This window comes from Anticarsia gemmatalis, chromosome 3 (genome assembly GCF_050436995.1).
Source record: "Anticarsia gemmatalis isolate Benzon Research Colony breed Stoneville strain chromosome 3, ilAntGemm2 primary, whole genome shotgun sequence".
Taxonomy (NCBI): Eukaryota; Metazoa; Arthropoda; class Insecta; order Lepidoptera; family Erebidae; genus Anticarsia; species Anticarsia gemmatalis.
This window is the reverse complement of record NC_134747.1, coordinates 9,778,533-9,799,464: the sequence shown is the minus strand read 5'-3', so window position 1 is coordinate 9,799,464 and position 20,932 is coordinate 9,778,533. Positions and strand designations below refer to the sequence as shown.

At 36.0% G+C, this 20,932-nt stretch overlaps 6 protein-coding genes across 9 annotated transcripts; 3 read left to right on the top strand and 3 right to left on the bottom strand.

Annotated features, from left to right (window-relative positions):
• Positions 1-97: 97 nt before the first annotated feature.
• Positions 98-2,052, top strand: mRpL3 (mitochondrial ribosomal protein L3). Its single transcript, XM_076136408.1, has 6 exons — positions 98-307; positions 383-461; positions 535-762; positions 897-1,192; positions 1,267-1,431; positions 1,514-2,052. Exons 1-6 carry the CDS (start codon positions 258-260, stop codon positions 1,764-1,766), a joined length of 1,071 nt encoding a protein of 356 aa, XP_075992523.1. The 5' UTR covers positions 98-257; the 3' UTR covers positions 1,767-2,052.
• A 1,359-nt stretch (positions 2,053-3,411) lies between these two features.
• On the bottom strand, positions 3,412-5,738 carry LOC142987559 (uncharacterized). The gene is made up of 2 exons (XM_076136400.1): positions 5,357-5,738; positions 3,412-5,139 (listed from the first exon to the last, which is right to left on the bottom strand). Exons 1-2 carry the CDS (start codon positions 5,576-5,578, stop codon positions 4,003-4,005), a joined length of 1,359 nt encoding a protein of 452 aa, XP_075992515.1. The 5' UTR covers positions 5,579-5,738; the 3' UTR covers positions 3,412-4,002.
• A 415-nt stretch (positions 5,739-6,153) lies between these two features.
• Positions 6,154-8,361, top strand: JMJD4 (jumonji domain containing 4). The gene is made up of 2 exons (XM_076135663.1): positions 6,154-6,827; positions 7,698-8,361. Exons 1-2 carry the CDS (start codon positions 6,316-6,318, stop codon positions 8,359-8,361), a joined length of 1,176 nt encoding a protein of 391 aa, XP_075991778.1. The 5' UTR covers positions 6,154-6,315.
• Amacr (Alpha-methylacyl-CoA racemase) lies at positions 8,208-10,577 on the bottom strand. 4 transcript variants are annotated; one of them, XM_076136396.1, is made up of 3 exons: positions 10,440-10,577; positions 9,581-9,700; positions 8,208-9,397 (listed from the first exon to the last, which is right to left on the bottom strand). In XM_076136396.1, the coding sequence occupies exons 1-3, from the start codon at positions 10,452-10,454 to the stop codon at positions 8,372-8,374; spliced, it is 1,161 nt and encodes a 386-aa protein (XP_075992511.1). In that variant the 5' UTR covers positions 10,455-10,577; the 3' UTR covers positions 8,208-8,371. The 4 variants fall into 4 exon arrangements, with proteins under 4 accessions (XP_075992511.1, XP_075992512.1, XP_075992513.1 ...); XM_076136397.1 differs by having other exon boundaries at positions 10,452-10,551; XM_076136398.1 differs by having other exon boundaries at positions 10,362-10,541.
• Positions 10,578-11,613: 1,036 nt separating this feature from the next.
• On the top strand, positions 11,614-16,809 carry Pcif1 (Phosphorylated CTD-interacting factor 1). The gene is made up of 7 exons (XM_076136395.1): positions 11,614-12,905; positions 13,325-13,465; positions 13,811-13,987; positions 14,360-14,628; positions 14,835-15,045; positions 15,463-15,521; positions 15,862-16,809. The coding sequence occupies exons 1-7, from the start codon at positions 11,976-11,978 to the stop codon at positions 16,064-16,066; spliced, it is 1,992 nt and encodes a 663-aa protein (XP_075992510.1). The 5' UTR covers positions 11,614-11,975; the 3' UTR covers positions 16,067-16,809.
• A 725-nt stretch (positions 16,810-17,534) lies between these two features.
• On the bottom strand, positions 17,535-20,867 carry Maf1 (repressor of RNA polymerase III transcription Maf1). Its single transcript, XM_076136393.1, has 4 exons — positions 20,143-20,867; positions 19,950-20,070; positions 19,566-19,843; positions 17,535-19,389 (listed from the first exon to the last, which is right to left on the bottom strand). The coding sequence occupies exons 1-4, from the start codon at positions 20,346-20,348 to the stop codon at positions 19,326-19,328; spliced, it is 669 nt and encodes a 222-aa protein (XP_075992508.1). The 5' UTR covers positions 20,349-20,867; the 3' UTR covers positions 17,535-19,325.
• Between the last annotated feature and the right edge of the window lie 65 nt (positions 20,868-20,932).

The window sequence follows — 20,932 nt, the reverse complement described above, 5'->3', positions numbered from 1 at the left end:
GCCATATGTTTTAGTTTATTTTTACTTTTAATTAACTCGTAGTAGCTAGTAGGCACCTACTTGCTGAGCATTTGAGTGGTCTAACTTATTGTCATCTGTCATCAGTGTCAAATCAGTGCACACAGTAGATTACAGCACCTAATGTAGGTACTGTAAAGTTTTGCTATTGATGAAGTTTAAAAATAAATAAATGTATGGTCGGAAGTTTATAGCTGTAACAAATTAAGTGAACATATTAATTGCGAACACATACAAACATGAGTACCTGCAACCTAAATATCTTGCAAAAAGCTCTAAGTCGATTGAGGTTAGAATTCAATAATTGTGTAGTTATTTGTGTAGACTAATAGCAGTATAATATTTTGGATCATATTAATTTCAGAATTGATCACTTAAGTTCCCGATCTCTTCAGTCACCTAGATATCGACCACCATACTGGTATACATCTAAAGAAAGAAAGGTATGATTTTTTTCATATACGACAGTAAACAATGGTATACAAACATATAACCACCATATACTTATGATTACAGGGGTCAGATGATTTCATAACTTCGGAAAATAAACAGTTCATTGAGGAGGTTTTACAAGAGAGAAAACAGAAACAGGCTGTGTTAGAATCTCCTCTTGCCAATGTTGATACCCATCAAACTGCTCAGTGGAATCCGTTCACTCGCAGAGTGGGGCTGATAGCTCGCAAAATAGGAAATTATCCACTGTGGTCAAAAGATGGAACAAAGATGCAAACAACCTTATTGCAGGTAAGTTTTGTTTGATAACTTTACTTTTATGCATTACATTTATTTCAATCAGAAAGGAAGTCACCAAATTTAATTTATACTTTGCTTTAATTAAATGTATTTATTAAAAACACAAATGTTTTTAACACCACTAGGTTGTGGACAATCATGTTATTAAATATATTCCTCCTGAAGAATTTAATCCGATGAAGACTACAAAAGTTGTATGGAAAGAAAAGAAAACACTGGGATGTCTGCTGGTAGGTGCTGAGACTATAGACCCCAGTACAGTCACAAGAGAGTATTGCGGCCAGTTTGATAGAGCTGGCATGCTACCGAAACAACATCTGTGTAGATTCATGGTTTCACCGAATGCCTACATACCGCCAGGCACACCTTTATATGCTACACACTTCAGGCCTGGGGACTACATAGATGTAAGGGCCAAAACGTGAGTATTGACAATTATCGTAAAAAAAATATTATTAAAATGGCAAAGGTTACTAACTTATATCTTCCTTTCAGAATGGATCGTGGATTCCAAGGTGTTATTAAACGTTGGGGATTTAAGGGTATGCCAGCATCACATGGTGTGACGAAAACTCACAGGCGACCTGGTAACATAGGAGCTGGAGGTGAAAAGGCAAGAGTATGGCCAGGAACTAAAATGCCAGGACATATGGGAAACAGGTATACTTATTGTACAATGCTGAAAATGTGAGTGTTTGTAAAAATGATCATAGTAATAACTAATAACTTGCTTGATTTCTAGATGGAGAACCCTACGTGGTGTAAAAATTCTTCGCATAAATACAAAACACAATGTTATCTGGACATTAGGTGTTGCTATTCCTGGTGAAACTGGAGCTATGTGCTATTTATTTGATACCGTCTTACCTTTGAGGAAACATAAGACCTCACCACCTTTTCCAACACAACCACTAGTGGATGACTTGCCGCTTGAATACTATGATGAATCTGTTCAACCATTTGATGAGTCATCAATAACATTTGAAGAAACATAGCTTTTATAAACTATTGATACCTAGATTATGTATTTAGTCATTAGTGAAAAGAAAACTTATTAAGAAAAATATCTTTAGTATTATTTTGAATTGTTTCCACTACAACTGGCTGGTTGGGCCACACAATCTTTACCTAGTTTGTCTTTCATCAGGGTATATAAGTAAGTAAGAAAAGTATGAAGTACTTGTGTACAAGGTGTACTTCATACTTTTCTGTACAGAAAGCATGTCTATATACAAAATTTCAAAGAGATTACACACATTAAACTCATTACTCCCAACAGAATTCAATTCTAAATCGATAGTGTTTCATTCAAACTTTGGTCACTTCAGATGACCCGCCGCGTCGTATTTAGAGAAAGTTTCATTCGAGTAGAATAGTTGTGGTCAAACACGTTCGTTATCTAAACTTAAGTGTTAAGTGAGAGTGACACTTCAACAAGTGAGTTGAAAAGAAATAAAAAACGCGCGGTCTTGTAGTTCTCCTATCGACTAGAACGGACACGGTATCCCTCGTTGTCGACGAGTTGCAGACAAGTTGAAAATGCGTTGCTAACTTCCAGCTCTAGATAAAAAATTGAATAGGGATAGACACGAAGCTTGTTGACCACTAGCGGCCGACTCGTTGATACCATATAGCTCGAGTTTTGGATTAGTATCGAATTGCAGCAATGTGTTAGGAACTTTCAAATGGTAGTAATATACGGTCTGTCGCGTAATTTTAAGCAGGGATGTAATAGAGCATTGTAACCGTAACCGAAACTGATATCAGAAGGTAAAAACCTCTCTAAAACCAACTGATATTATATAAGTTTCGGAAAATTTTATATTAAGAGTGGAGTCTAAATTGATAATCTAAACATTTTTTACATTTCCCCCAAATACTTTAGTTACTTGCCACATTTTAAAATTTAGAAATGAATTTCATAGCAAGTTAGGCACCGAATGTGATGATAGCTCTTTACAGTATACTCAAAACACGTCTAAGTTCAATTTTTGTTCCCCAGCTTCGAATCTGTGTCACTCTTTCAAAATCTCATATCCATAGTAACACCTTCTTTTTCTTAATAACTAGCTGACTCGCGCAACTTCGTTTGCGTCGCATAAGGGAGAATGCGTCATGATTTTCCCCGTTTTTGTAACATTTCTCATTGCTACTCCGCTCCTATTGGTCGTAGCGTGATGATATATAGCCTATAGCCTTCCTCGATAAATGGGCTATCTAACACTGAAAGAATTTTTCAAATCGGACCAGTAGTTCCCAAGATTAGCGCGTTCAAACAAACAAACAAACTCTTCAGCTTTATAATATTAGTATAGATAACTAGCTGACTCGCGCAACTTCGTCTGCGTCACATAAGGGAGAATGCGTCATGATTTTCCCCGTTTTTGTAACATTTCTCATTGCTACTCCGCTCCTATTGGTCGTAGCGTGATGATATATAGCCTATAGCCTTCCTCGATAAATGGGCTATCTAACACTGAAATAATTTTTCAAATCGGACCAGTAGTTCCCAAGATTAGCGCGTTCAAACAAACAATCAAACAAACAAACTCTTCAGCTTTATAATATTAGTATAGATTTAGCTGTCTAAATACATGACCTCTGTCACTGGATTGTCTGGTTTTATTCTAAAGACATATACAAAATTGAAAACTTGTATATTAAAAATAGTATATTTAAATAATTACATTAAACATAAAAGACATTATCATTATCAATAACAAATATTACACTGCAAAAATCATAAATAAACTAGCTACTAATTAGATCATGGTTTAGCTAGTTGAAACTTAAGTGGGGTATTTAAAATGAAAATTTATTTATTCTATTTCTATAGGTACAAAGAATACATAATGGAAAATTAAACACTTTAAACAAATAGAAAAATAAGAATTGTTTTCACTGTTGCAAAAACTGTCTTATATGCTACTGTATTGCAGTAAAAAATACGTAATAGTCTAACTAGAGAAAACAATCTGCAGCATTATCCCTAATTTATGAGTTCATTTAGCAGTAGTTTATCTACTCTATAACATGCTTTTTGTATGAATTTAAACACAATAGAATAGATAAACTACCACTAAATGCACCTCAGAAACCAGGGGTAAGTCATTTACAAATAACATTATCTTATTTTAACACACACACGCGCACACACACAAGGGCCAGATTTTGTGGACTGAATTGTTTATCATTATTTATAATTTACAAGTTTACTGCATATAACTTAATTTACTGTTGAGTAGGAGGTTGGAATCCATAGCCAGGATATGGCTGTGGGCCGCCAGGTGGAGGAGCTCCTGGAGTAGGAGCACGAGCATATGGATAAGGTGAGGGAGGATATTGAGCTGGAGGATAGCCTTGTTGATACGCATGAGGGGGATAACCACCTCCAGCTGGTGGGTAATTTTGAGGGTTCTGTGGGTATGATGTTTGTGGTGGTGGTGCTGTTGATACCGAGGGTGCAGGGCTTCCAGGTTGTGAAGAGGGATTAGAATATGGAGGCTGGGTGGAAGGAGGGTAAGGAGAAGCTTGTCCCGGAGGAGGATACTGTTGACCAGGTGGACCACTTGATGCCGTTGCTCCAGATGCAACAGTTGCAGGAGGAGGATTATTACCATGTGAACTAGAGTTGTATGTGGGCGATTGAGCTGAAGGAGAGCCATATCCAGAACTGGGAGGATTCTGAGATGAATAACCACTAGGTGGAGGTTGAGGAGACCTGTTTGGCTGAGATGTAGGAGTTGAACTGTATGCTGATGTAGGGGTTGTATTAGGGAAGGGTTGGGATTGATATGGTTGAGGTTGGGAACCAGTCGAATTATTGTAAGTACTAACACCTACATTGGGATAATTAGAACCTGTTTGAGATGGCGGATAAACAGAATTACCAGTGTAAGCTGGTTGAGACGCTCCCCTTACAGGATATGGAGTCCCAGCAGCAGCTGGACTGCCTGGTGGTGGAGCATATGGTTGCTGTCCAGATGATGGAGGATAGCCAGGTCCTGGATGGGTTGACGGAGGGTAGTTACTTGGTGAAGTAGTAATGGGTGGGCCATAGTTAGAATTGGGTGGATACCCCTGAGGTTGTTGAGAAGGATTAGGTGGTCCATATCCTTGGCTGGGTGGTCCATAGTTAGGTTGAGGAGGGTAAACACCTGGTGCTCCCTGGTACTGTGCTTGATATTGATTCTGAGGATATGGTCGCTGTCCATAAGATTGAGTAGGTCTTGTTGGCGTTGTTGAAACACCTGCAGGTCTGTATGATTGTTGAGCAGAGCCAGACACATCACCACCACTTGGTGATGGTGAGTTTATTGGTGGAGCCTGTGGTATTGCCACATTTCCAGCAGCTAACTGATGAGGAGGCTGCAACAATCATTAATATTACAAGATACACTTATTATTACCTTTTACTGAAGATTTACATAATGTTTATGAACTATGAGTGTACAGTATGAAACTTGACATAAATTTGACCAAATGGTAAAGGATTGCAAATAGATCATCAGAATTATTCACTGTCAATATATCCTAAATTTAGAATGTTACAACAAGACCAAAAAAACGTGAATGTAATACTTACAGGTAAAAGGTTCTGTATATTTTGGTTAGCGTCAGCTACAGATGCTAAATAAACTAAATTTCGGTGTAAAACTTGCTGGTACTGATGACACTCCATAAGTTGCCCTTTCGCTTGATATTCTTGAATAGTTTGTATCAAATGAGCGTTTTCGTCTAACATTTTTTGGATCTGTGCCGGGTTCAACGGAGGCCGATTGCCTCGTGCTGCAAAAGCTACAGACATAGTGTTCTACTAAATCACGTACTTATCATACAAATGCAAATATGAAGAATTACTTAGTTTACGTTTCGATATTGTCTGTAATTCGTTAGGAAATAAACTGACATAGAACTGAACAGATTATTGAGTCCAACGACACACAGACAACACAAAACAATGCACGCTGTAGGGATGTACCCAGTAAGAGTAATTGACATTAGTTATAATTGTTGCTGGAATCGCTACATCACTTTTACGATTTAAGGCTTACAATGGCAATGGCTCAGTCAGCAGTCTTTAGTTTGTATTTACTCTGCCTTAGCTTATTTTATCCAAAATATGCGATTTTTGGTTACATTTCGAGTTATTAATTGATCTGACTAGAATATCTTCGATTTGTTTATGGTTTGATTAAACATCGATTCCTGTTTCTTTTCAAAACGTCTTTTAATTTCGGTATAAATAAACTACGTCGTTTTGATTTTCTATCTCGGAATAATAATGATGTTATTAAATTTTTAATTTTCGTTTTATTTATTTATTTATATTTTTATTACTCTATGGTGAAATGTCACTGTCGTCGTCTTGAATGACAAGACTTCACAAGACACTAGATTTTAAATAATTTTGTCATTTGGCATATTATATATTTATAGTTAGGCGCTATAAGAATAATGTTTGATAAATGTAATGTTGAATTAAAATTATAATGAATAATTAAGCTTAATAATTATAAAAAAACTAAGTTATTTGAATTCACTATGTCTATTAATAAAATCGAATGTCCATTAATAGATATTCCTGAATATAACTACAATTGCTGGAGTGTTGTTAGTTCAAGTTTGGAGTGCAGCGAATTATCTTTTCTAGATTTTTTTTCCAATTTTATGATTAAAAATACACCTTGCATAATCAGAAATATAGCTTCTGAATGGGAATGTACGAAGAAGTGGGTTTGCAATAACGAAATCAACTATGATTACCTCAAAGATAAATATGGAAATCTTGAAGCTCCTGTAGCAGATTGTAACAATATACAGTATAACTCTCATTGTAAAATTGATATGAAAGTAACTGAGTACATGGATTATATGAAACACCATAAAGACAATAGACTGTTGTACTTAAAAGATTGGCATCTCAGACGAAATAAACCAGATGACAATTTTTATGAAATTCCTATATTTTTTGCACTTGACTGGCTCAATGAATTTGCTATGGATAATAATGAAGATGATTTTATGTTTGTGTACATTGGGCCCAAAGGGTCTTGGTGAGTACCTGCCCCAGAATTCATTTTCACAATCACTTATACATAGAGTGACTGACGTTATAGCTTATATTTAAAATTGCTGATTGCATTTGTGCTTGTTTCAATTTCAATGTATCGTCGATACATAATTTTCTTACTCCGTTGGCTCAACAACCCAAAATGTGTCTTGGCCTCCGACACGAGAGAACGCCACTTTGCCCGATCTTTGGCCACTTCTTGCCAATCACCGGCTTGAAGCTCCCTCAGATCCGCCTCGATACATAATTTGCTGGTTTTAAATATTTTACAGGAGAAAAAAATTGTTTAAGTCTCAGTCTCTGTAAGTCATCAAATAAATGTTTTAATGAAATTAAACAGTACCCCTTTAGTATTGGAGAAATCACACAACAGTTTTACAGTATGGTGCATTTTGAAATAACAAAAAAAATTGTATTAAAATTTAGCAAATCAGCCTAAATATGGCAACTGCATGTGCAGAGCTGATACAGAACTCAACCTGCTTTATTGATTTCATCTCTTTATTTTCAGGGTCAGAATTTTGAACTATCACCATCATCCATTCCATTACCTAAACTCTTCTCTCAAATGCCTTGTTTTTATATTTAGTTGCACTGCCTTGTAGCTATGTTCCTGAACACAACATTATGTTGCGCTCGCACTGAAAGCTGTAAAACTGTATCAAGAAATATTAGCCTTTCATTTCCAAAAAATTTAAGAATTAATTATAGTGAAGGCCAAGCCATGTATAATTTATGCATTCCATTAACATTCATCCTACATTTTGTGTATTTATTTACAAACTTTTACACATGATATAAAACTGTTAGTCAGCTAGTAACTAAACATTATAATAATATTTTAACATTTCAGGACACCATTGCATGAAGATGTTTATTGTTCATACAGCTGGTCTGTGAATATAGTAGGTAGAAAGAAATGGATTTTATTTCCACCTGGTGAGGAAGACAAATTGAAAGATTCCTTTGGAAACTTACCCTTATTATTTGAGGCAGAGAAACATACTAATGTGAAATACTATGAAATAATACAAGAAAAAGGTGATGCCATATTTGTTCCTTCTGGATGGCATCATCAGGTGGCAAATGAACTAAATACCATATCTGTAAATCATAACTGGATAAATGCATGTAATGTACATATAGTTTGGACAGCATTACAAACTAATTTGACTATGGTTGAACATCAAATTGAAGAGTTTAAAGACTCTCCAGAATATTCTTCACAGTGCCAACTTATTTTGAAATCACTTTTTGGCATGGATTTCAAAGATTTTATTAGTTTCTTGTGCTATATTGCCAAGAAAAGGTTAAATCAATTAGAAGGAAAGTCAAGAATGGGCTTGAGTAAATATATCTTAGGTATTGACACAATCAAATTTGATTTGATACATATATTAAAAGTAATGGAGTCAATCACCACACATCCCATATTTTTAAATAAACAAAATATATTACCCTCAATAACAGAAGACATAATAAAAATAAAACATGAAATTACAGAAAAATGCCATTAATAAATAATAGTTATAGATTTGATTGTCTCATTGCATACACACTACCATTCTTGATTAATTGTTCTATTGAATGTTTTGTATAACCTATCTCTTTTAGTACTTCTATTGTGTGCTGTCCAGGCGCTGGAGAGGATTTGTTGCCGGTAGATACGCCTGGAGTGCGAGATAGTTTTGGAGCCGGTTCTGGTATAACCAAATTTTCATTTCTGTAAAAGGATTCGTCTGATGCGCGATATTTATGTTTGTCAACTAAATCCATATCTAAAACTGGCGTGACACACGCATCTATTTTATCAAATATGTTACACCATTCTTCTTGAGTTTTTGATAAAAATATTTCCTGAAATTTAGTTTTACAAGAGTCTGTGTCACCCATCTGAGGATATTCATCTTCAGACAACTCCAAACCTTTTAAGAAGTTAGTGTAGAATTGTGGTTCCAGTGCACCTACTGCCATAAATTTCCCATCTTTTGTCTTATATGTTGTATAACAAGCGAGTCCGCCATCTATAGCATTCGTTCCTGGTTCACCAGACCAAATGGGTAATTTTTTTGATTTAAATAACCATGTTCCAACATAGGCTGCACCTTCTGTCATACTAGAATCAACTATTTGACCCTTTCCTGAACTCGTTCGTTCAAATAACGCTAATATTATCCCCAAGGCACATAAGACACCACCACCAGCAAAGTCACTCAAAAGATTAACAGGTGGTTGTGGCGGCTGTTTATCTTTGCTGAGCATGGAAAGTATTCCTGACATTGCAACGTAATTTATATCATGCCCCGCTTTATTTCTATAAAACCCGCTCTGTCCATATCCCGTCAGTCTTGCATATACTAGACGCGAATTTTTCTTCATAAGTATTTCTGGCCCTAAGCCTAGTTTTTCCATAACACCTGGGCGAAAAGTGTCAATAAGAACATCTGAAGAAGCGCATAGGTTCTTAACTACATCAACACCTTCTTTGCTTTTTAAGTTGACTGATATCATTCTTTTACCATTAGACATTACGTCAAATGGATTGGGTTCCATCTGTAAGTTAATTAAATATTAATGAATAATAAACTTTTTTCGTAAAACAATAATTTCAACCCTTGCGAAGATATTATTTAGGTATGTAATTAGTTATTGTATTTAGGTAGGTTTTTATTTTACCCTATTTATGTTTGTATTTTTTTACGAGTGTTGATGAAAATTTTCAGCCAGATGTATTACCTTTTGTACTACTGTTACTGTGGCTCCGAAATCCGCAAGAATCGTTCCACAAAGTGGTCCTGGGGCTAGCCCCATCATTTCCACAACTTTGATCCCTTTGAGTGCCATCGCTTTGTTACACTGAAAAAACAAAATGTTTTTATTTTCATTTACTTATTTTTTTATATTATCGTGATTTCTAGATTTAGTTTTCATATCAATTAATGCAATATCTAGAGATCAATTGATACGTAATACAACGAAATAATCAGATTTAAGCCGTATGACATAAGAAAAAACAATATAGGTAGGTATAGGTACTTTGCTCGACCCGGGAATCGAACCCGTGACCTCGTGACCAGTTGTTTTTTTACACTACTATAACTACCTATATATTTTGTGAATATCTTTCACCCATTATATTATATGTCATTTTGCTGGGCCAGGGTCTCTTTAAATGGGTGACTCAATAAAGAATAAAATAATATAGGCATGTACCTACATACCTACCTATAGAAAGGAGGCACGTTTCGGAGGTGAAAACATTAGGTACCTAAATGGTTTTAGTTGAAATGAAAAAGAATAGCCAACAAAATTAAATCATGAATCTTAATTTTAAATTAAGTATGATCTTGCATTTAATTTTATTATGCCACTCAAAATGCTAAGAGATTTTAACAAAACGATTGTTAAAGTTAACTATATTTTCCTTTGGATAATCAGTATCTACCTGCAAAGAAGATAATTAATAGCAAAGTAGTCTGACCGTAGATTCTGGCCGAAATAGGTAGTAGGTACTTACCGATGTGTTATGCTATGATATATTGTTACAATACTAAAGTGCACCTACGGTCAAATTCCAAACTTCAAACTAGCTTACCAATTTTATTACCATAATGTCATCAAAGTCATTCAAGAAAACAATACGTTTTCCGCCGAATCAAACTCCTCCACTTTCCGGGAGTCTTACCACAGAATAAGTAATAGTACTACCGTAGTCTTACTAAGCAACGTAATTATCCAGTTGCCACTACTAAATCATACTCAAATTTAGGGAATTAATTAAATTCAAATATAAACTTTTCATGCATTCAACATACCATTCACAGTGATAATCTAATTTTAGTTGTTAAGTAGGTATATTTTTATTTAAAGTTAAAGGTCGTGTCATAGTTGTTATTGGTTTGAAATGTTAAAATCCCTTTATTCTATCTTTTAAGATTTTTATTTGAGATTTTTAGGATGTTACGCCCACAAGATACTGGTAACACAGATCCGATGACGATGGCTTGGGCAAAGTTGTTTTTCGGAATGCCACTCCGCGCTGTCACACAGTCCCAAGTGTCCCAACAATGCGCGCTTATTTAGTAACGAAATTGTAGTAAATTAAATTTCAATTATAGAGAGTTAACGATAATTCTATTTTTTTCATTGAAATAGAATTTGAACTTATTGACCAACCCGCGCGGCTCTGCTCGCTTAATATTTTTTTATTACACCATTTTTTTTTCTTTTCATACTATATCATCCCAGTGCCTTGAAAGGAGATGGTTTTTCGAGTTTGGAGGATTTATGAACAAATCTTTTCCAAAAGCTCTAATTAAGGCAGCAGCAAATTTGGATGGAAAGAGACCATCTCATCATCAATTTTATGGGCTTCATTTGAAGCAAAGGTACCTACTTTGATCGATTTACGTACGATAAAATATATAATAACATATCTAATACACATAAGTAAGTACCTATATGTTAATGTAGTTCTTGCCATTAAATAGGTAGGGACGTACTAGGTAGGTAGGTACCTACTCTAATATGAATTCGAAATCCAATGAATTCCAATGATAGAATTTACTATCAGTAATTGGCAACACAGTCACAATAACAAAAAAAGGAATCAAAACAAAAATCCACAAAACTTTATGCATATAGAAAAGCCAGTATTTTTAGAAATTTATTTACAAAAACTAGCTTAATGATTTATGAACGGAATGGTACAAAAATGACAAACATACCAAAAAAATAAAATTATTATCAAACAGTAAGCACACACAACACTGAATCAGTTGTCATTTTGTGATGGCGGCGCTTGGGGAGTTACGCTACTTTATTACAACATACGACGCGGAGTTTTCTTAGTTTTGATTATAATATTTTTATTTAGTTTATATAATTTTACTTTTATTATCATCAAGTATGTGTTATCATGTGTAACATTATAAATTACAGTGTTTTTTTGCTTTTGTTGCTTGGTGCTATCAATATTGTGATTACTAAAAAAATAAATACTTATTGGAACCTTATTAGCCCATAAATCAATTTAATATATTGAAAATCAACTTAGAAAGATTATTTATACAGAATTATTTACATTTTTTACAAGAAATAAATATTGTGTGATTGTCAACACCAAGCCAATATGAATGATGTTCGCGACAAAGTTGTCGCCGGTTCCTCGACGTGGGAGAGTCACGTTATTCAGAGCGACTCCTCACCAGAAATCCAGTCGTCTCCGAGTGCCAGCGGAGAGACGCCACAGACGCCGGGCGCACCGGTGCCGCTCGCGCCACATCTTGCTGCGGACTTACATCCAGATTTAATACAACAAGGCTGGAGAAAGTATTGGTCTAAAAGAGAAAACAGACCCTACTTTTGGAATAAGTTATCTGGTGAATCTATGTGGGAATTGCCTGCAGTTAAAAGAGATTTTGATCCCATAACAGACCCCCTGGGTATATGTCACACTGGGCCTCCGAATGCAGGCAATATGACTCCAGGAGCAAGTAAACGACGTCCATCTGAGGATAGTGGTCCTCCTCCAAAGAAGTTTGTGTTGGCCGGCCCTTGGGATATTGAGGTCCCTACAAATGTGGTTATATATGAGCGTCCACCTACCATTTGTCCTCATCCACACCCTGATATTGAAGGCTTTAGATTTACTTTGGCAAATAAACTAAGACAATGTTATCAAGAACTGTGTCATACACGAGAAGGTATTGATGCTCCCAAAGATTCATTTAATAGATGGTTGATGGAGAGGAAAGTCAATGACCAGGGTGGTTCTGATCCATTGCTGCCAAGTCATTGTTTCCCTGAAATTTCTCATTCAATGTATGAAGAAATTATGAATGACATTCCTATAAAGTTAGCACACCCTAAGTTCACTGGAGATGCTAGGAAGCAACTCTCAAGATATGCAGAGGCAGCTAAAAAGATGATCGAGTCAAGAAATGCTTCACCAGAGAGTCGGAAAGTCGTGAAGTGGAATGCTGAAGATACCTTTCAGTGGCTACGACGTACTGTGGGAGCTACCTATGATGACTTTCAAGATAGACTGGCACATTTAAGGGTTGGTTGTTAAAAAAACATATTTTATTAAAATAATAAACAATATTTAAATGGTATAGTTACTTGAAATCTTTACTTTATATAGAAAGTATGCGTTAGGTCACCCCAAATAATATCTGTAATATAACAATATTCATGTAAGTCATGGCAGCTACTTTAATGTATCTTTAAAATAAAATTTTATTATACCCAGGTTTTGTAAGAAATAAATATTAGGTATATTATTAAAATTATTTCTACAAGTAATACATAACTAATTTATCTTTGATTAAAGATAAAATTAGAATACTTACATGACATTTTTGATTATAGAACTTAACAATAAATATCTGGAATCACTAATTCACAAAGTACTAGGTAATGAACAAAGACATTTAATACATTTTACACCGTGCCATAATGGAAATATTTTTATTTCAGAGACAATGTCAACCACACTTAGCCGAAACCGTAAAAGCTTCTGTCGAAGGAATCTGTCTTAAGATTTATCATTTATCTGCTGAATATGCTCGCAAAATAAGGGAAAAACATAGTGCATTACTTAAAGAAAATGGAATACAGGTAAAAATAATAATTTTAAAAATAACAGTCTAATAAATAATTACTATTTATGCAAGCCTTTGTCAGACGGGATGTATGTTTGTTTCATATTAACTAAAAAACAACTTATAAAATCTTGATGAGATGGCACACATTATTATTATTATTATCAGCCCATATTGTCACACATGCTTAATGAAATGAATATATAGATACGTACAAGATGTATCATATAAATGCTTGTATACTATAAATGAGTTTGTCTGTTAGTTTGTTACACCTTACCAGCTGAGCCTTACAGATAAGCTTCAGATAAGTACAGCCCATCTGTGCCTCGACAATTACTGATAATATATATTTTTTCAGGAACTACCGGCGCCATTACAGCAAGCAGCATTGCGCAAGGTGTGGTGTTATCCTGTGCAGTTTGCAGTGCCCGCGCCACGACCACCACTCGTGGAGCACTTCATTGACCGGGATCAAACTCATTTGCGTTATCTTGGTGAAACACAATCGCTTCATGCAATTTATCTACAAAAACTGGTTAGTTTCTGCCTTATTTCTCTTTATCGTTATAGGGATGGATGTCTACAGTGTCGAATTTCTAACACTAGGCAATTATGAGAAATTGTAAACAGAAAAATTTAGTTAAGACATTTCGGCCCAGTCCGTGGTTCGAACCCGAGACCTCTGCGCGACAGTGGCGTACACTACCGCCCGCGCCACAGAGGCACACAGGCAGTCAGTATTAGTAATATAAGACGTAAATGTGTGGACTGTCTATAGTGGGCCCTTCAGTCATCAGATAAACAAGTATGCTTGCAAGTATTTGTTTTTGTGACAGACTAGAGGTTATACAGGTCGCATTTAAATATAAACGGGATCTCAAGTTCCTTCCGTCTGGTTTGTCCCCAGGAGTGCCTGTACCGCTACAGCTGCTTCGACGACAAGAAGTTCGAGCAGTTCCTGTCGCGGGTGTGGTGCCTGATGCGGCGCTACTCGGCGTGGGTGGGCCCGTCCCCCGAGTCGCACTACACGCAGATGGCACTGCCGGTGACCGTGCTCGAGTGCCTGCACCGCTGCTTCGGCGTCACCTTCGAATGCTTCGCCAGTCCGCTAGATTGCTACTTTAGACAATATTGTTCCGCCTTCGCCGATACCGACTCCTATTTCGGTTCCCGAGGGTAAGTGTAAATTCAATGTGTGCATTATTCTAGACCTTTAAAAATAAATCTCTACGACCAGTGTCAAAAAAAAAACGTAAATATAAATCCTAGCATTATTAAAAAAATAAGTCATTACATTGATACTTAAGATCAGGATTAAGTGTTTAGCGAGTAAAATTAAGCTAAAGACACACCAGTAATTAAAATAAATGTTATCTGTGCAGGCCGTTTTTGGAATTACGTCCTGTGTCCGGATCGATGGTAGCACACCCGCCTTATTGTGAGGAGTTATTAGAAGCAGCACTACGTCACATGGAGCGATTACTTCAAGATTCTGCTGAGCCCCTCAGTTTCGTGGTGATATTGCCAGAGTGGCCTGAAAAAACTACACACGCTTTACACAAGCTACAAGCAAGTCACTTCAAAAGAAAACAGGTCTGTTTTATTTCTTTCCATGGCTGCATTGCCTTTAGTTCGTAATAAATCCAAAATAACAAGAGAATAATCCTTACGCTTTTAAATACGCGGGGATACAGGGAGAAAAGAATACATTTATGTCTGAATAGAAGTTACCATTTATGTTTTACCAATCCCGGCAATATTATGTCTACACATTCGCTCAAAGTTCATTGATATTTTTGATCCCTTAGGTTCAGTCAGCGTCTAAGTCATGTACTACCCCAAAAATGATGATTTTTCGATGTTGAATGCCATATACATAGATAATAACCTTGGGATAAGACAAGTGTCGTCAATCGTCTTTGAAGAAAGTTTAAATTACCCAATCTTCAATTTTTTCGCGTATGTTTGTATGGAACTTACACCCTTAAAGATTCATTTGCTTTATTTCAGGTGGTCATCCCAGGTTTTGAACATGAATATCGTCACGGATTTCAGCATGCTATAAACAAGTGAGTATTTGAGTAAATATCACAAAAAAATCTTATATATAAAACTAGTATAATATATAAATATAAGTATAGCGAGCAGTTATAATAGTAGTATTATTGAATTTGAATTTAATTTGAGCACACAAAGAGTTTGTTAAAATGTTCTTGTCTCGTTGATATCTTCGGAAGGGGCAAGAGCTACAGAGACCGCAGACAAGAGGTAAAAACACAAAAAATCGCATAATCGCCATGGCCTTCCCCTTCTCTGGTAATATATTAAAATTAAACTTTTTTGGAATCAGACAAAAACAGTAAATCCGCGAGTGACGGACCGCATAGTGAGCTCGCTGGCACGTTACAGGTCCGAGCTGTACTTCCGGTGGAGCTCGGGCACGGTGGTGGTGTGGCTGCAGAACGCCGCGGGGTTCGCGCGCTGGGGGCCCACCGAGGACCGCGTGGAGGCGCTGCTGGACGCGTGGCGGCCGCGCGCCAAGCGCCCCGAGCCGCCCGCCGCCGCCGCGCCGCACGAGCCCGAGCCCGCGCCCGCCGCCCTCGAGAAGCGCTAGGCGCCGCACCGGTTCTGTGCATTATGCCTTATACTGTGGACTCTTCGCGGTCGCCGTCGCTCGGTGACTGCGGGTAATTTTTGCGATCGGTCCTATCGGAAGCTAGGTGATCCGTGTCGCTGTCGATTTTTAGGTTTTCCGAATCACACTTTAAAGAAAGCGTTAGGTTGTAACACTTTGGGTGGTCATTGCGAACGCTCGACAGACGTATGTAACGATACACAGTCGACAGATGGTAGTCCGTGACAACCGTCGTGCCCTAACTTTCGAGAATACGAGATACTTTCGAAAGTGTGTTTCGGCAGCTGTCGAGAATAAGCACCGTGAAACGTTATAGACGTCTGGTTATCGATAAGAAGACCGTGTTTGTCATAGAGTTAAGAGTGTTTCGATGGCTAAGCTATGTTTTGTAGCGAAGTTCGTAATATTTTGATCAATTTTTGGTGGCATAAGTGAATGAACTCTCTCAATGAACTGCAACAAGTGGCCGTCTGATAAGATACTGTTCTCATATTTCGGAAAGTTATTAATCGGTAGTTCTGGATTGTGGGGACATCTTTACATTTGTATATAGTGATAAATCATGTACATACATATACATAATTATATACATAGTTAGATTTAGGAGTGATACGTAGGGTATCTTTTTTTTATCTCCCTTCTCTGTTGTATAGTTCGATAAAGTTTATTACGTTTTGATTGTTTATTATATTTTCTGAAAAAAAAAAGATTGTTTTATTTTCTATTCAGTTGGTAATGACCCAATCATCATTATGCATCATACTCGTACACAAAATGTGTGGGATGTAAGACAATGTATAGCCGGATTTTATCTAGTTGAGGCAATATATTATGGGCACGAGTCCAGTCCAGTTTCGAGTTAACGGAGCAACGTAAATCCCATCCAGATGCTGCTGCGTTCACTTGCATGCAATGAGCATGGCTCAATTAATTGTAAATATATTATTATTGGCTAAATTTTACGCGCGAACGTCGCACATGCGGCACTCCAGTGTCTCCATTGCCGCGTCTAGGTTTACGCACGGATCCGTGGCGATCGGGGCGAGAATCCTTCATAGGGTAGAAACGTATTTGGACGCAATGTAAATAATAGAAGTATATTGTTGGCTAGTTTTTAAAACTTCTTATTTCTTTTCTTTAACACTAAAATATTTAAAGTATCCCGTGCTTTAATCCAGGTAACAATTACACTTACCCAAGTCATCAAAATCCGTTCAGTAGTTTCGGCAAGATTTCGGAATTGGTTTTTACGGAAGAGACAGTCATGCAATAAATGTATTGATCACAGGACTGCATGTTGTTGATGAGCGGTATCCTTTATTGTTTAGAACAATGGAATCGTTCAGATGATGTAATTATAATATAAGTAAAGAGCATTTTTTTTTCATCAATACTTCTGTGGACAAAAGCGGAAAGGAAGGGGAATAGTGGATGCTGATAAATGGCATTTCAAATATAATATTCCATTTATTTCCGCAAATACAATCTAAAAAATATTCATACATATGAAATTTTAAGTCAAAACAATTCGTAGGTGTGTTCCATTTGACTGCCAAAATAAACTAATGCCTAAGCCCTAAAACATTTGATTGACTTTTACAGTTATTGCTTGACTGTGACATATAATTATTATAAAATTAATAATGGATTGGTCTGGAATATTTGTACACACAGTGAGCATGTGTCCAGCAGATGTGTTATTTCTCCACATAACTTATTACTACATTAATGTAATTCCTTAACTCATAACAGTATGTTTACAAGAAAATTATTTAGCAAACAGGTACTAATTTTGGTTAATTTCTTAACCACAAGTTCTTCAAACAATCTCTTTTTTACTAGACGAACAATCCTTCAGGTATTTTTCAAATATTTTGTTAATATACTATGCAGTATGCACACAATTATAATATTATAAACACGACCTGTTACTTCAACATTTACACTTTGTAATTAGATTTAAAGTTATAGCTTTCAGTAAACTCTTCATAGCTTATTAACTTGCCCGAGTGTATAGCACAATTAATTAGTATGTATTAATAAGTGCACAGAAAAGTGTAAAGCTAGTATTACTATTTTATAAGTCAAAGATAGTCTTTATGGATTTTTAGTAGGTTAATGACAGAAGACTTGTTACTTGGCAATTAGTGCTTTTGGCGTTTTAAAACTGAGATCTTTATCTGTTATCAGTATAAATCTGAATAAATATCCTACTAAATACCGGCGAGATCGAAGCATATTTAGTGGATCCTGCACCGGCTTTTAAATTTGGCGCACTTTGTGTCTCAATGGAAAGAAACAGCTTAAAAAATATGGGAAATTAACAAGATGTCTTGCAGAACTACTTGTCCAATCTTAGCCCATTAAAATCAATACAGGGCTAGATGGGGTCAGATTACGTAGCATCGTATTAGTTTTATGAATGCGGCCTAACATAATTAAAACTATACATTTATCAACTTCCTACAGCACAAGTATACAATTAGTTGCAGAACATAGACTATTTCCAATATTAGCCAAACTAAAAAATAATTACAATATTTTAAATTAAATTCTATTTAAAAAAATATTGGTTAGCAACATTTAGAAGTTAGTACATAAACATAGTTGGTAATTTGGAGACTTCCTTCTTGTGGATTGATGAAATTGTCGTATATTGGTCACAGATAGATATCTTGGGGTAAGTATACAGTTCTAATGATCTGCCTCTTTGTGCAGCAGTTTCATTTTTATTTTCGAATTGGATCAAAAAGTTACTCTTGAGTTTGCATGAGGCAAACAGGAATTACCCATTCAGGTCAAATAACTATACAAAATATGATCCAAATGAAAGAAGCCTAAAATAACACATAAAACTAAGATCCAAATATGGTAAAGCACAAAATTAATAAGTATCCATTTTAATAATCTTTCAAGTTTTCTAGTATTTTATGTAATTCAAATATATTGAATTATTAAGATCTACATTATCATAATTACATCAGATTTACTGAAGACATTTATAAATTTGAAGTGCACCTAAAACTTTTAAAATAATTTACCCATACTTACAAGTATACAATGTGGAAATTAGTTTAACAATTACAACATATGTAGATTTTTCTAATAATTCTGTTGGTTACAATTAGGTACTTATAAGTTTATCATTTCTCAATGACTTAATAGATCAATATCAACTATTCATTAGTATGTTTATTCAATGTTGGAGTGAAATAAGTATAACATCCATTTCCATTGTTTAGTTGTATTCTTCATCTTCATCCATTGCAAAATCTACACCCGAGTCAACAGCACACACCGGACTGGAGAAATAACAAAGTCCATAAATTAGTTTAATCTTATCCTAAGAATCTAACATAGATATTTTTTTTACAGTTAGAACAAAATTTTGTTATGATAGTGTCTCATGAAGGATTCTTGTAGCATTACTTAATGATGTCAAAAATATATATAGCTCTAATAAATCATTTCAACGTACCTCATAGCTCTGCATGTAAAGAAGACTATCCTTTTTAATTTTCTGTTGTAGAAAAAGTAGTTGAATGCCCATAGACACCCTGGTTCACCAAAGGGGTCACTGGCCAAGTCTGGATTGTAGCTGTATATGCGACATTCAGGTAATGTCACTTCTTCATCGACCGCAGTCCATAAGGCCGGGCGCAGCTGCCTCCACCGAGCACCGCCCACAGCAGACAAAGCAGCATCTACAGCACTTTGCACCCAGCTCAATGAGGGTTCTGCACTGAATTCACTGCTCTATTGGTAAAAAAAAATATTTTAATTAATTACATTGACCACAGGGCCAGGACCATAATATGAAGATAAAAAAAGAACAGAATTCTGAACAGAAATTATAACTTACTTTGGCCATTGAAAAATCATAATCTGGAAAGGCAGCATTCAGTGTAGCAATCAAGTAAAATAAAGTTTTCCGGGATATGGTGTCACAGAGCACACCATCTTCATCACCAGATAAACTTCGACTAGAATTAATAATAAATCATGTTAATAAATTACATTATTGTAGAAGTCAATCACAATAGGCAAAAATTTACCTGTACATGATTCCTTCCGGTGGTGACAAAGCCTGTAAGTTGTGAGTTGTTTCACCATCTGCTGTGAATCGCTTATAAAAAGCTTTTTCAGCACCAGCCATTTTGCAGCTGTAGCTCTCAACTCGGCCCTGTACAGCACTGTCTCCATTCAGTATCGAAAGAGCTCTGCTCAGTGCCTCCAAGCGGCCACTCTCTAAAAGTTTCATTTTCTCTACTTTTAGTTTATTTCTCTTACCCTCTCAAACTGCTTATTGTAAACAGTGCCCTTATATTTGTGTAGCACGGTGCACTATTTCTGTACATAGCCGTGGGGTGTATGAATATTCCTTTTCTCTTGGAGTGTAGTAGATTTACACTCGGAATCAGTTTCGTCTTCTGTTCTTCTTCCGCGCTGATGGAATGCGGGAACATCACAAATAAGAAGAAAAAGTAGATTTTCCAAATTGCTGTACGGTAGCAAATTATTTTTAGCTTGTTTTGCCCTAGTATATGGAGAACGCGTCACTTCACTTGTTGTCCCACAAAAATAGTATTATCACACTCGTAACAATTACAGATCAGTATCCATAGAAGACATGGTCACAAATAACTACAAACAACACAAAGATACGATAACTTATAATTAAGGTGGTTTATCTGCAAAATGTTTTACTATATTTCTAAAATCTTTGTTACGACAATACTTCAATAATCAATGGCAACAATGGCGGACAGACCAGAGATGAATAAACATCTACTTTTTGATTATAAACACTAGACAGGCGAAGGAAGACGTTAGATACCATAGACT

Bases quoted from the DNA above. Each gene is read 5' to 3' on its own strand.
- mRpL3 (XM_076136408.1), top strand. From the start codon at position 258: ATGAGTACCTGCAACCTAAATATCTTGCAAAAAGCTCTAAGTCGATTG. The intron at 308-382 runs GTTAGAATTCAA...TATTAATTTCAG, and splicing joins AAAGCTCTAAGTCGATTGAG to AATTGATCACTTAAGTTCCC. The intron at 1,193-1,266 runs GTGAGTATTGAC...TCTTCCTTTCAG, and splicing joins ATAGATGTAAGGGCCAAAAC to AATGGATCGTGGATTCCAAG.
- LOC142987559 (XM_076136400.1), bottom strand. From the start codon at position 5,578: ATGTCTGTAGCTTTTGCAGCACGAGGCAATCGGCCTCCGTTGAACCCG. The intron at 5,140-5,356 runs GTAAGTATTACA...TGATTGTTGCAG, and splicing joins ATATACAGAACCTTTTACCT to CCTCCTCATCAGTTAGCTGC.
- JMJD4 (XM_076135663.1), top strand. From the start codon at position 6,316: ATGTCTATTAATAAAATCGAATGTCCATTAATAGATATTCCTGAATAT. The intron at 6,828-7,697 runs GTGAGTACCTGC...TTAACATTTCAG, and splicing joins ATTGGGCCCAAAGGGTCTTG to GACACCATTGCATGAAGATG.
- Amacr (XM_076136396.1), bottom strand. The intron at 9,398-9,580 runs GTAATACATCTG...ATTAACTTACAG, and splicing joins CAGTAACAGTAGTACAAAAG to ATGGAACCCAATCCATTTGA.
- Pcif1 (XM_076136395.1), top strand. From the start codon at position 11,976: ATGAATGATGTTCGCGACAAAGTTGTCGCCGGTTCCTCGACGTGGGAG. The intron at 12,906-13,324 runs GTTGGTTGTTAA...TTTTTATTTCAG, and splicing joins ATAGACTGGCACATTTAAGG to AGACAATGTCAACCACACTT. The intron at 14,629-14,834 runs GTAAGTGTAAAT...TTATCTGTGCAG, and splicing joins TCCTATTTCGGTTCCCGAGG to GCCGTTTTTGGAATTACGTC.
- Maf1 (XM_076136393.1), bottom strand. From the start codon at position 20,348: ATGAAACTTTTAGAGAGTGGCCGCTTGGAGGCACTGAGCAGAGCTCTT. The intron at 20,071-20,142 runs GTAAATTTTTGC...TATTAATTCTAG, and splicing joins CCGGAAGGAATCATGTACAG to TCGAAGTTTATCTGGTGATG. The intron at 19,844-19,949 runs GTAAGTTATAAT...TTTTACCAATAG, and splicing joins ATGATTTTTCAATGGCCAAA to AGCAGTGAATTCAGTGCAGA.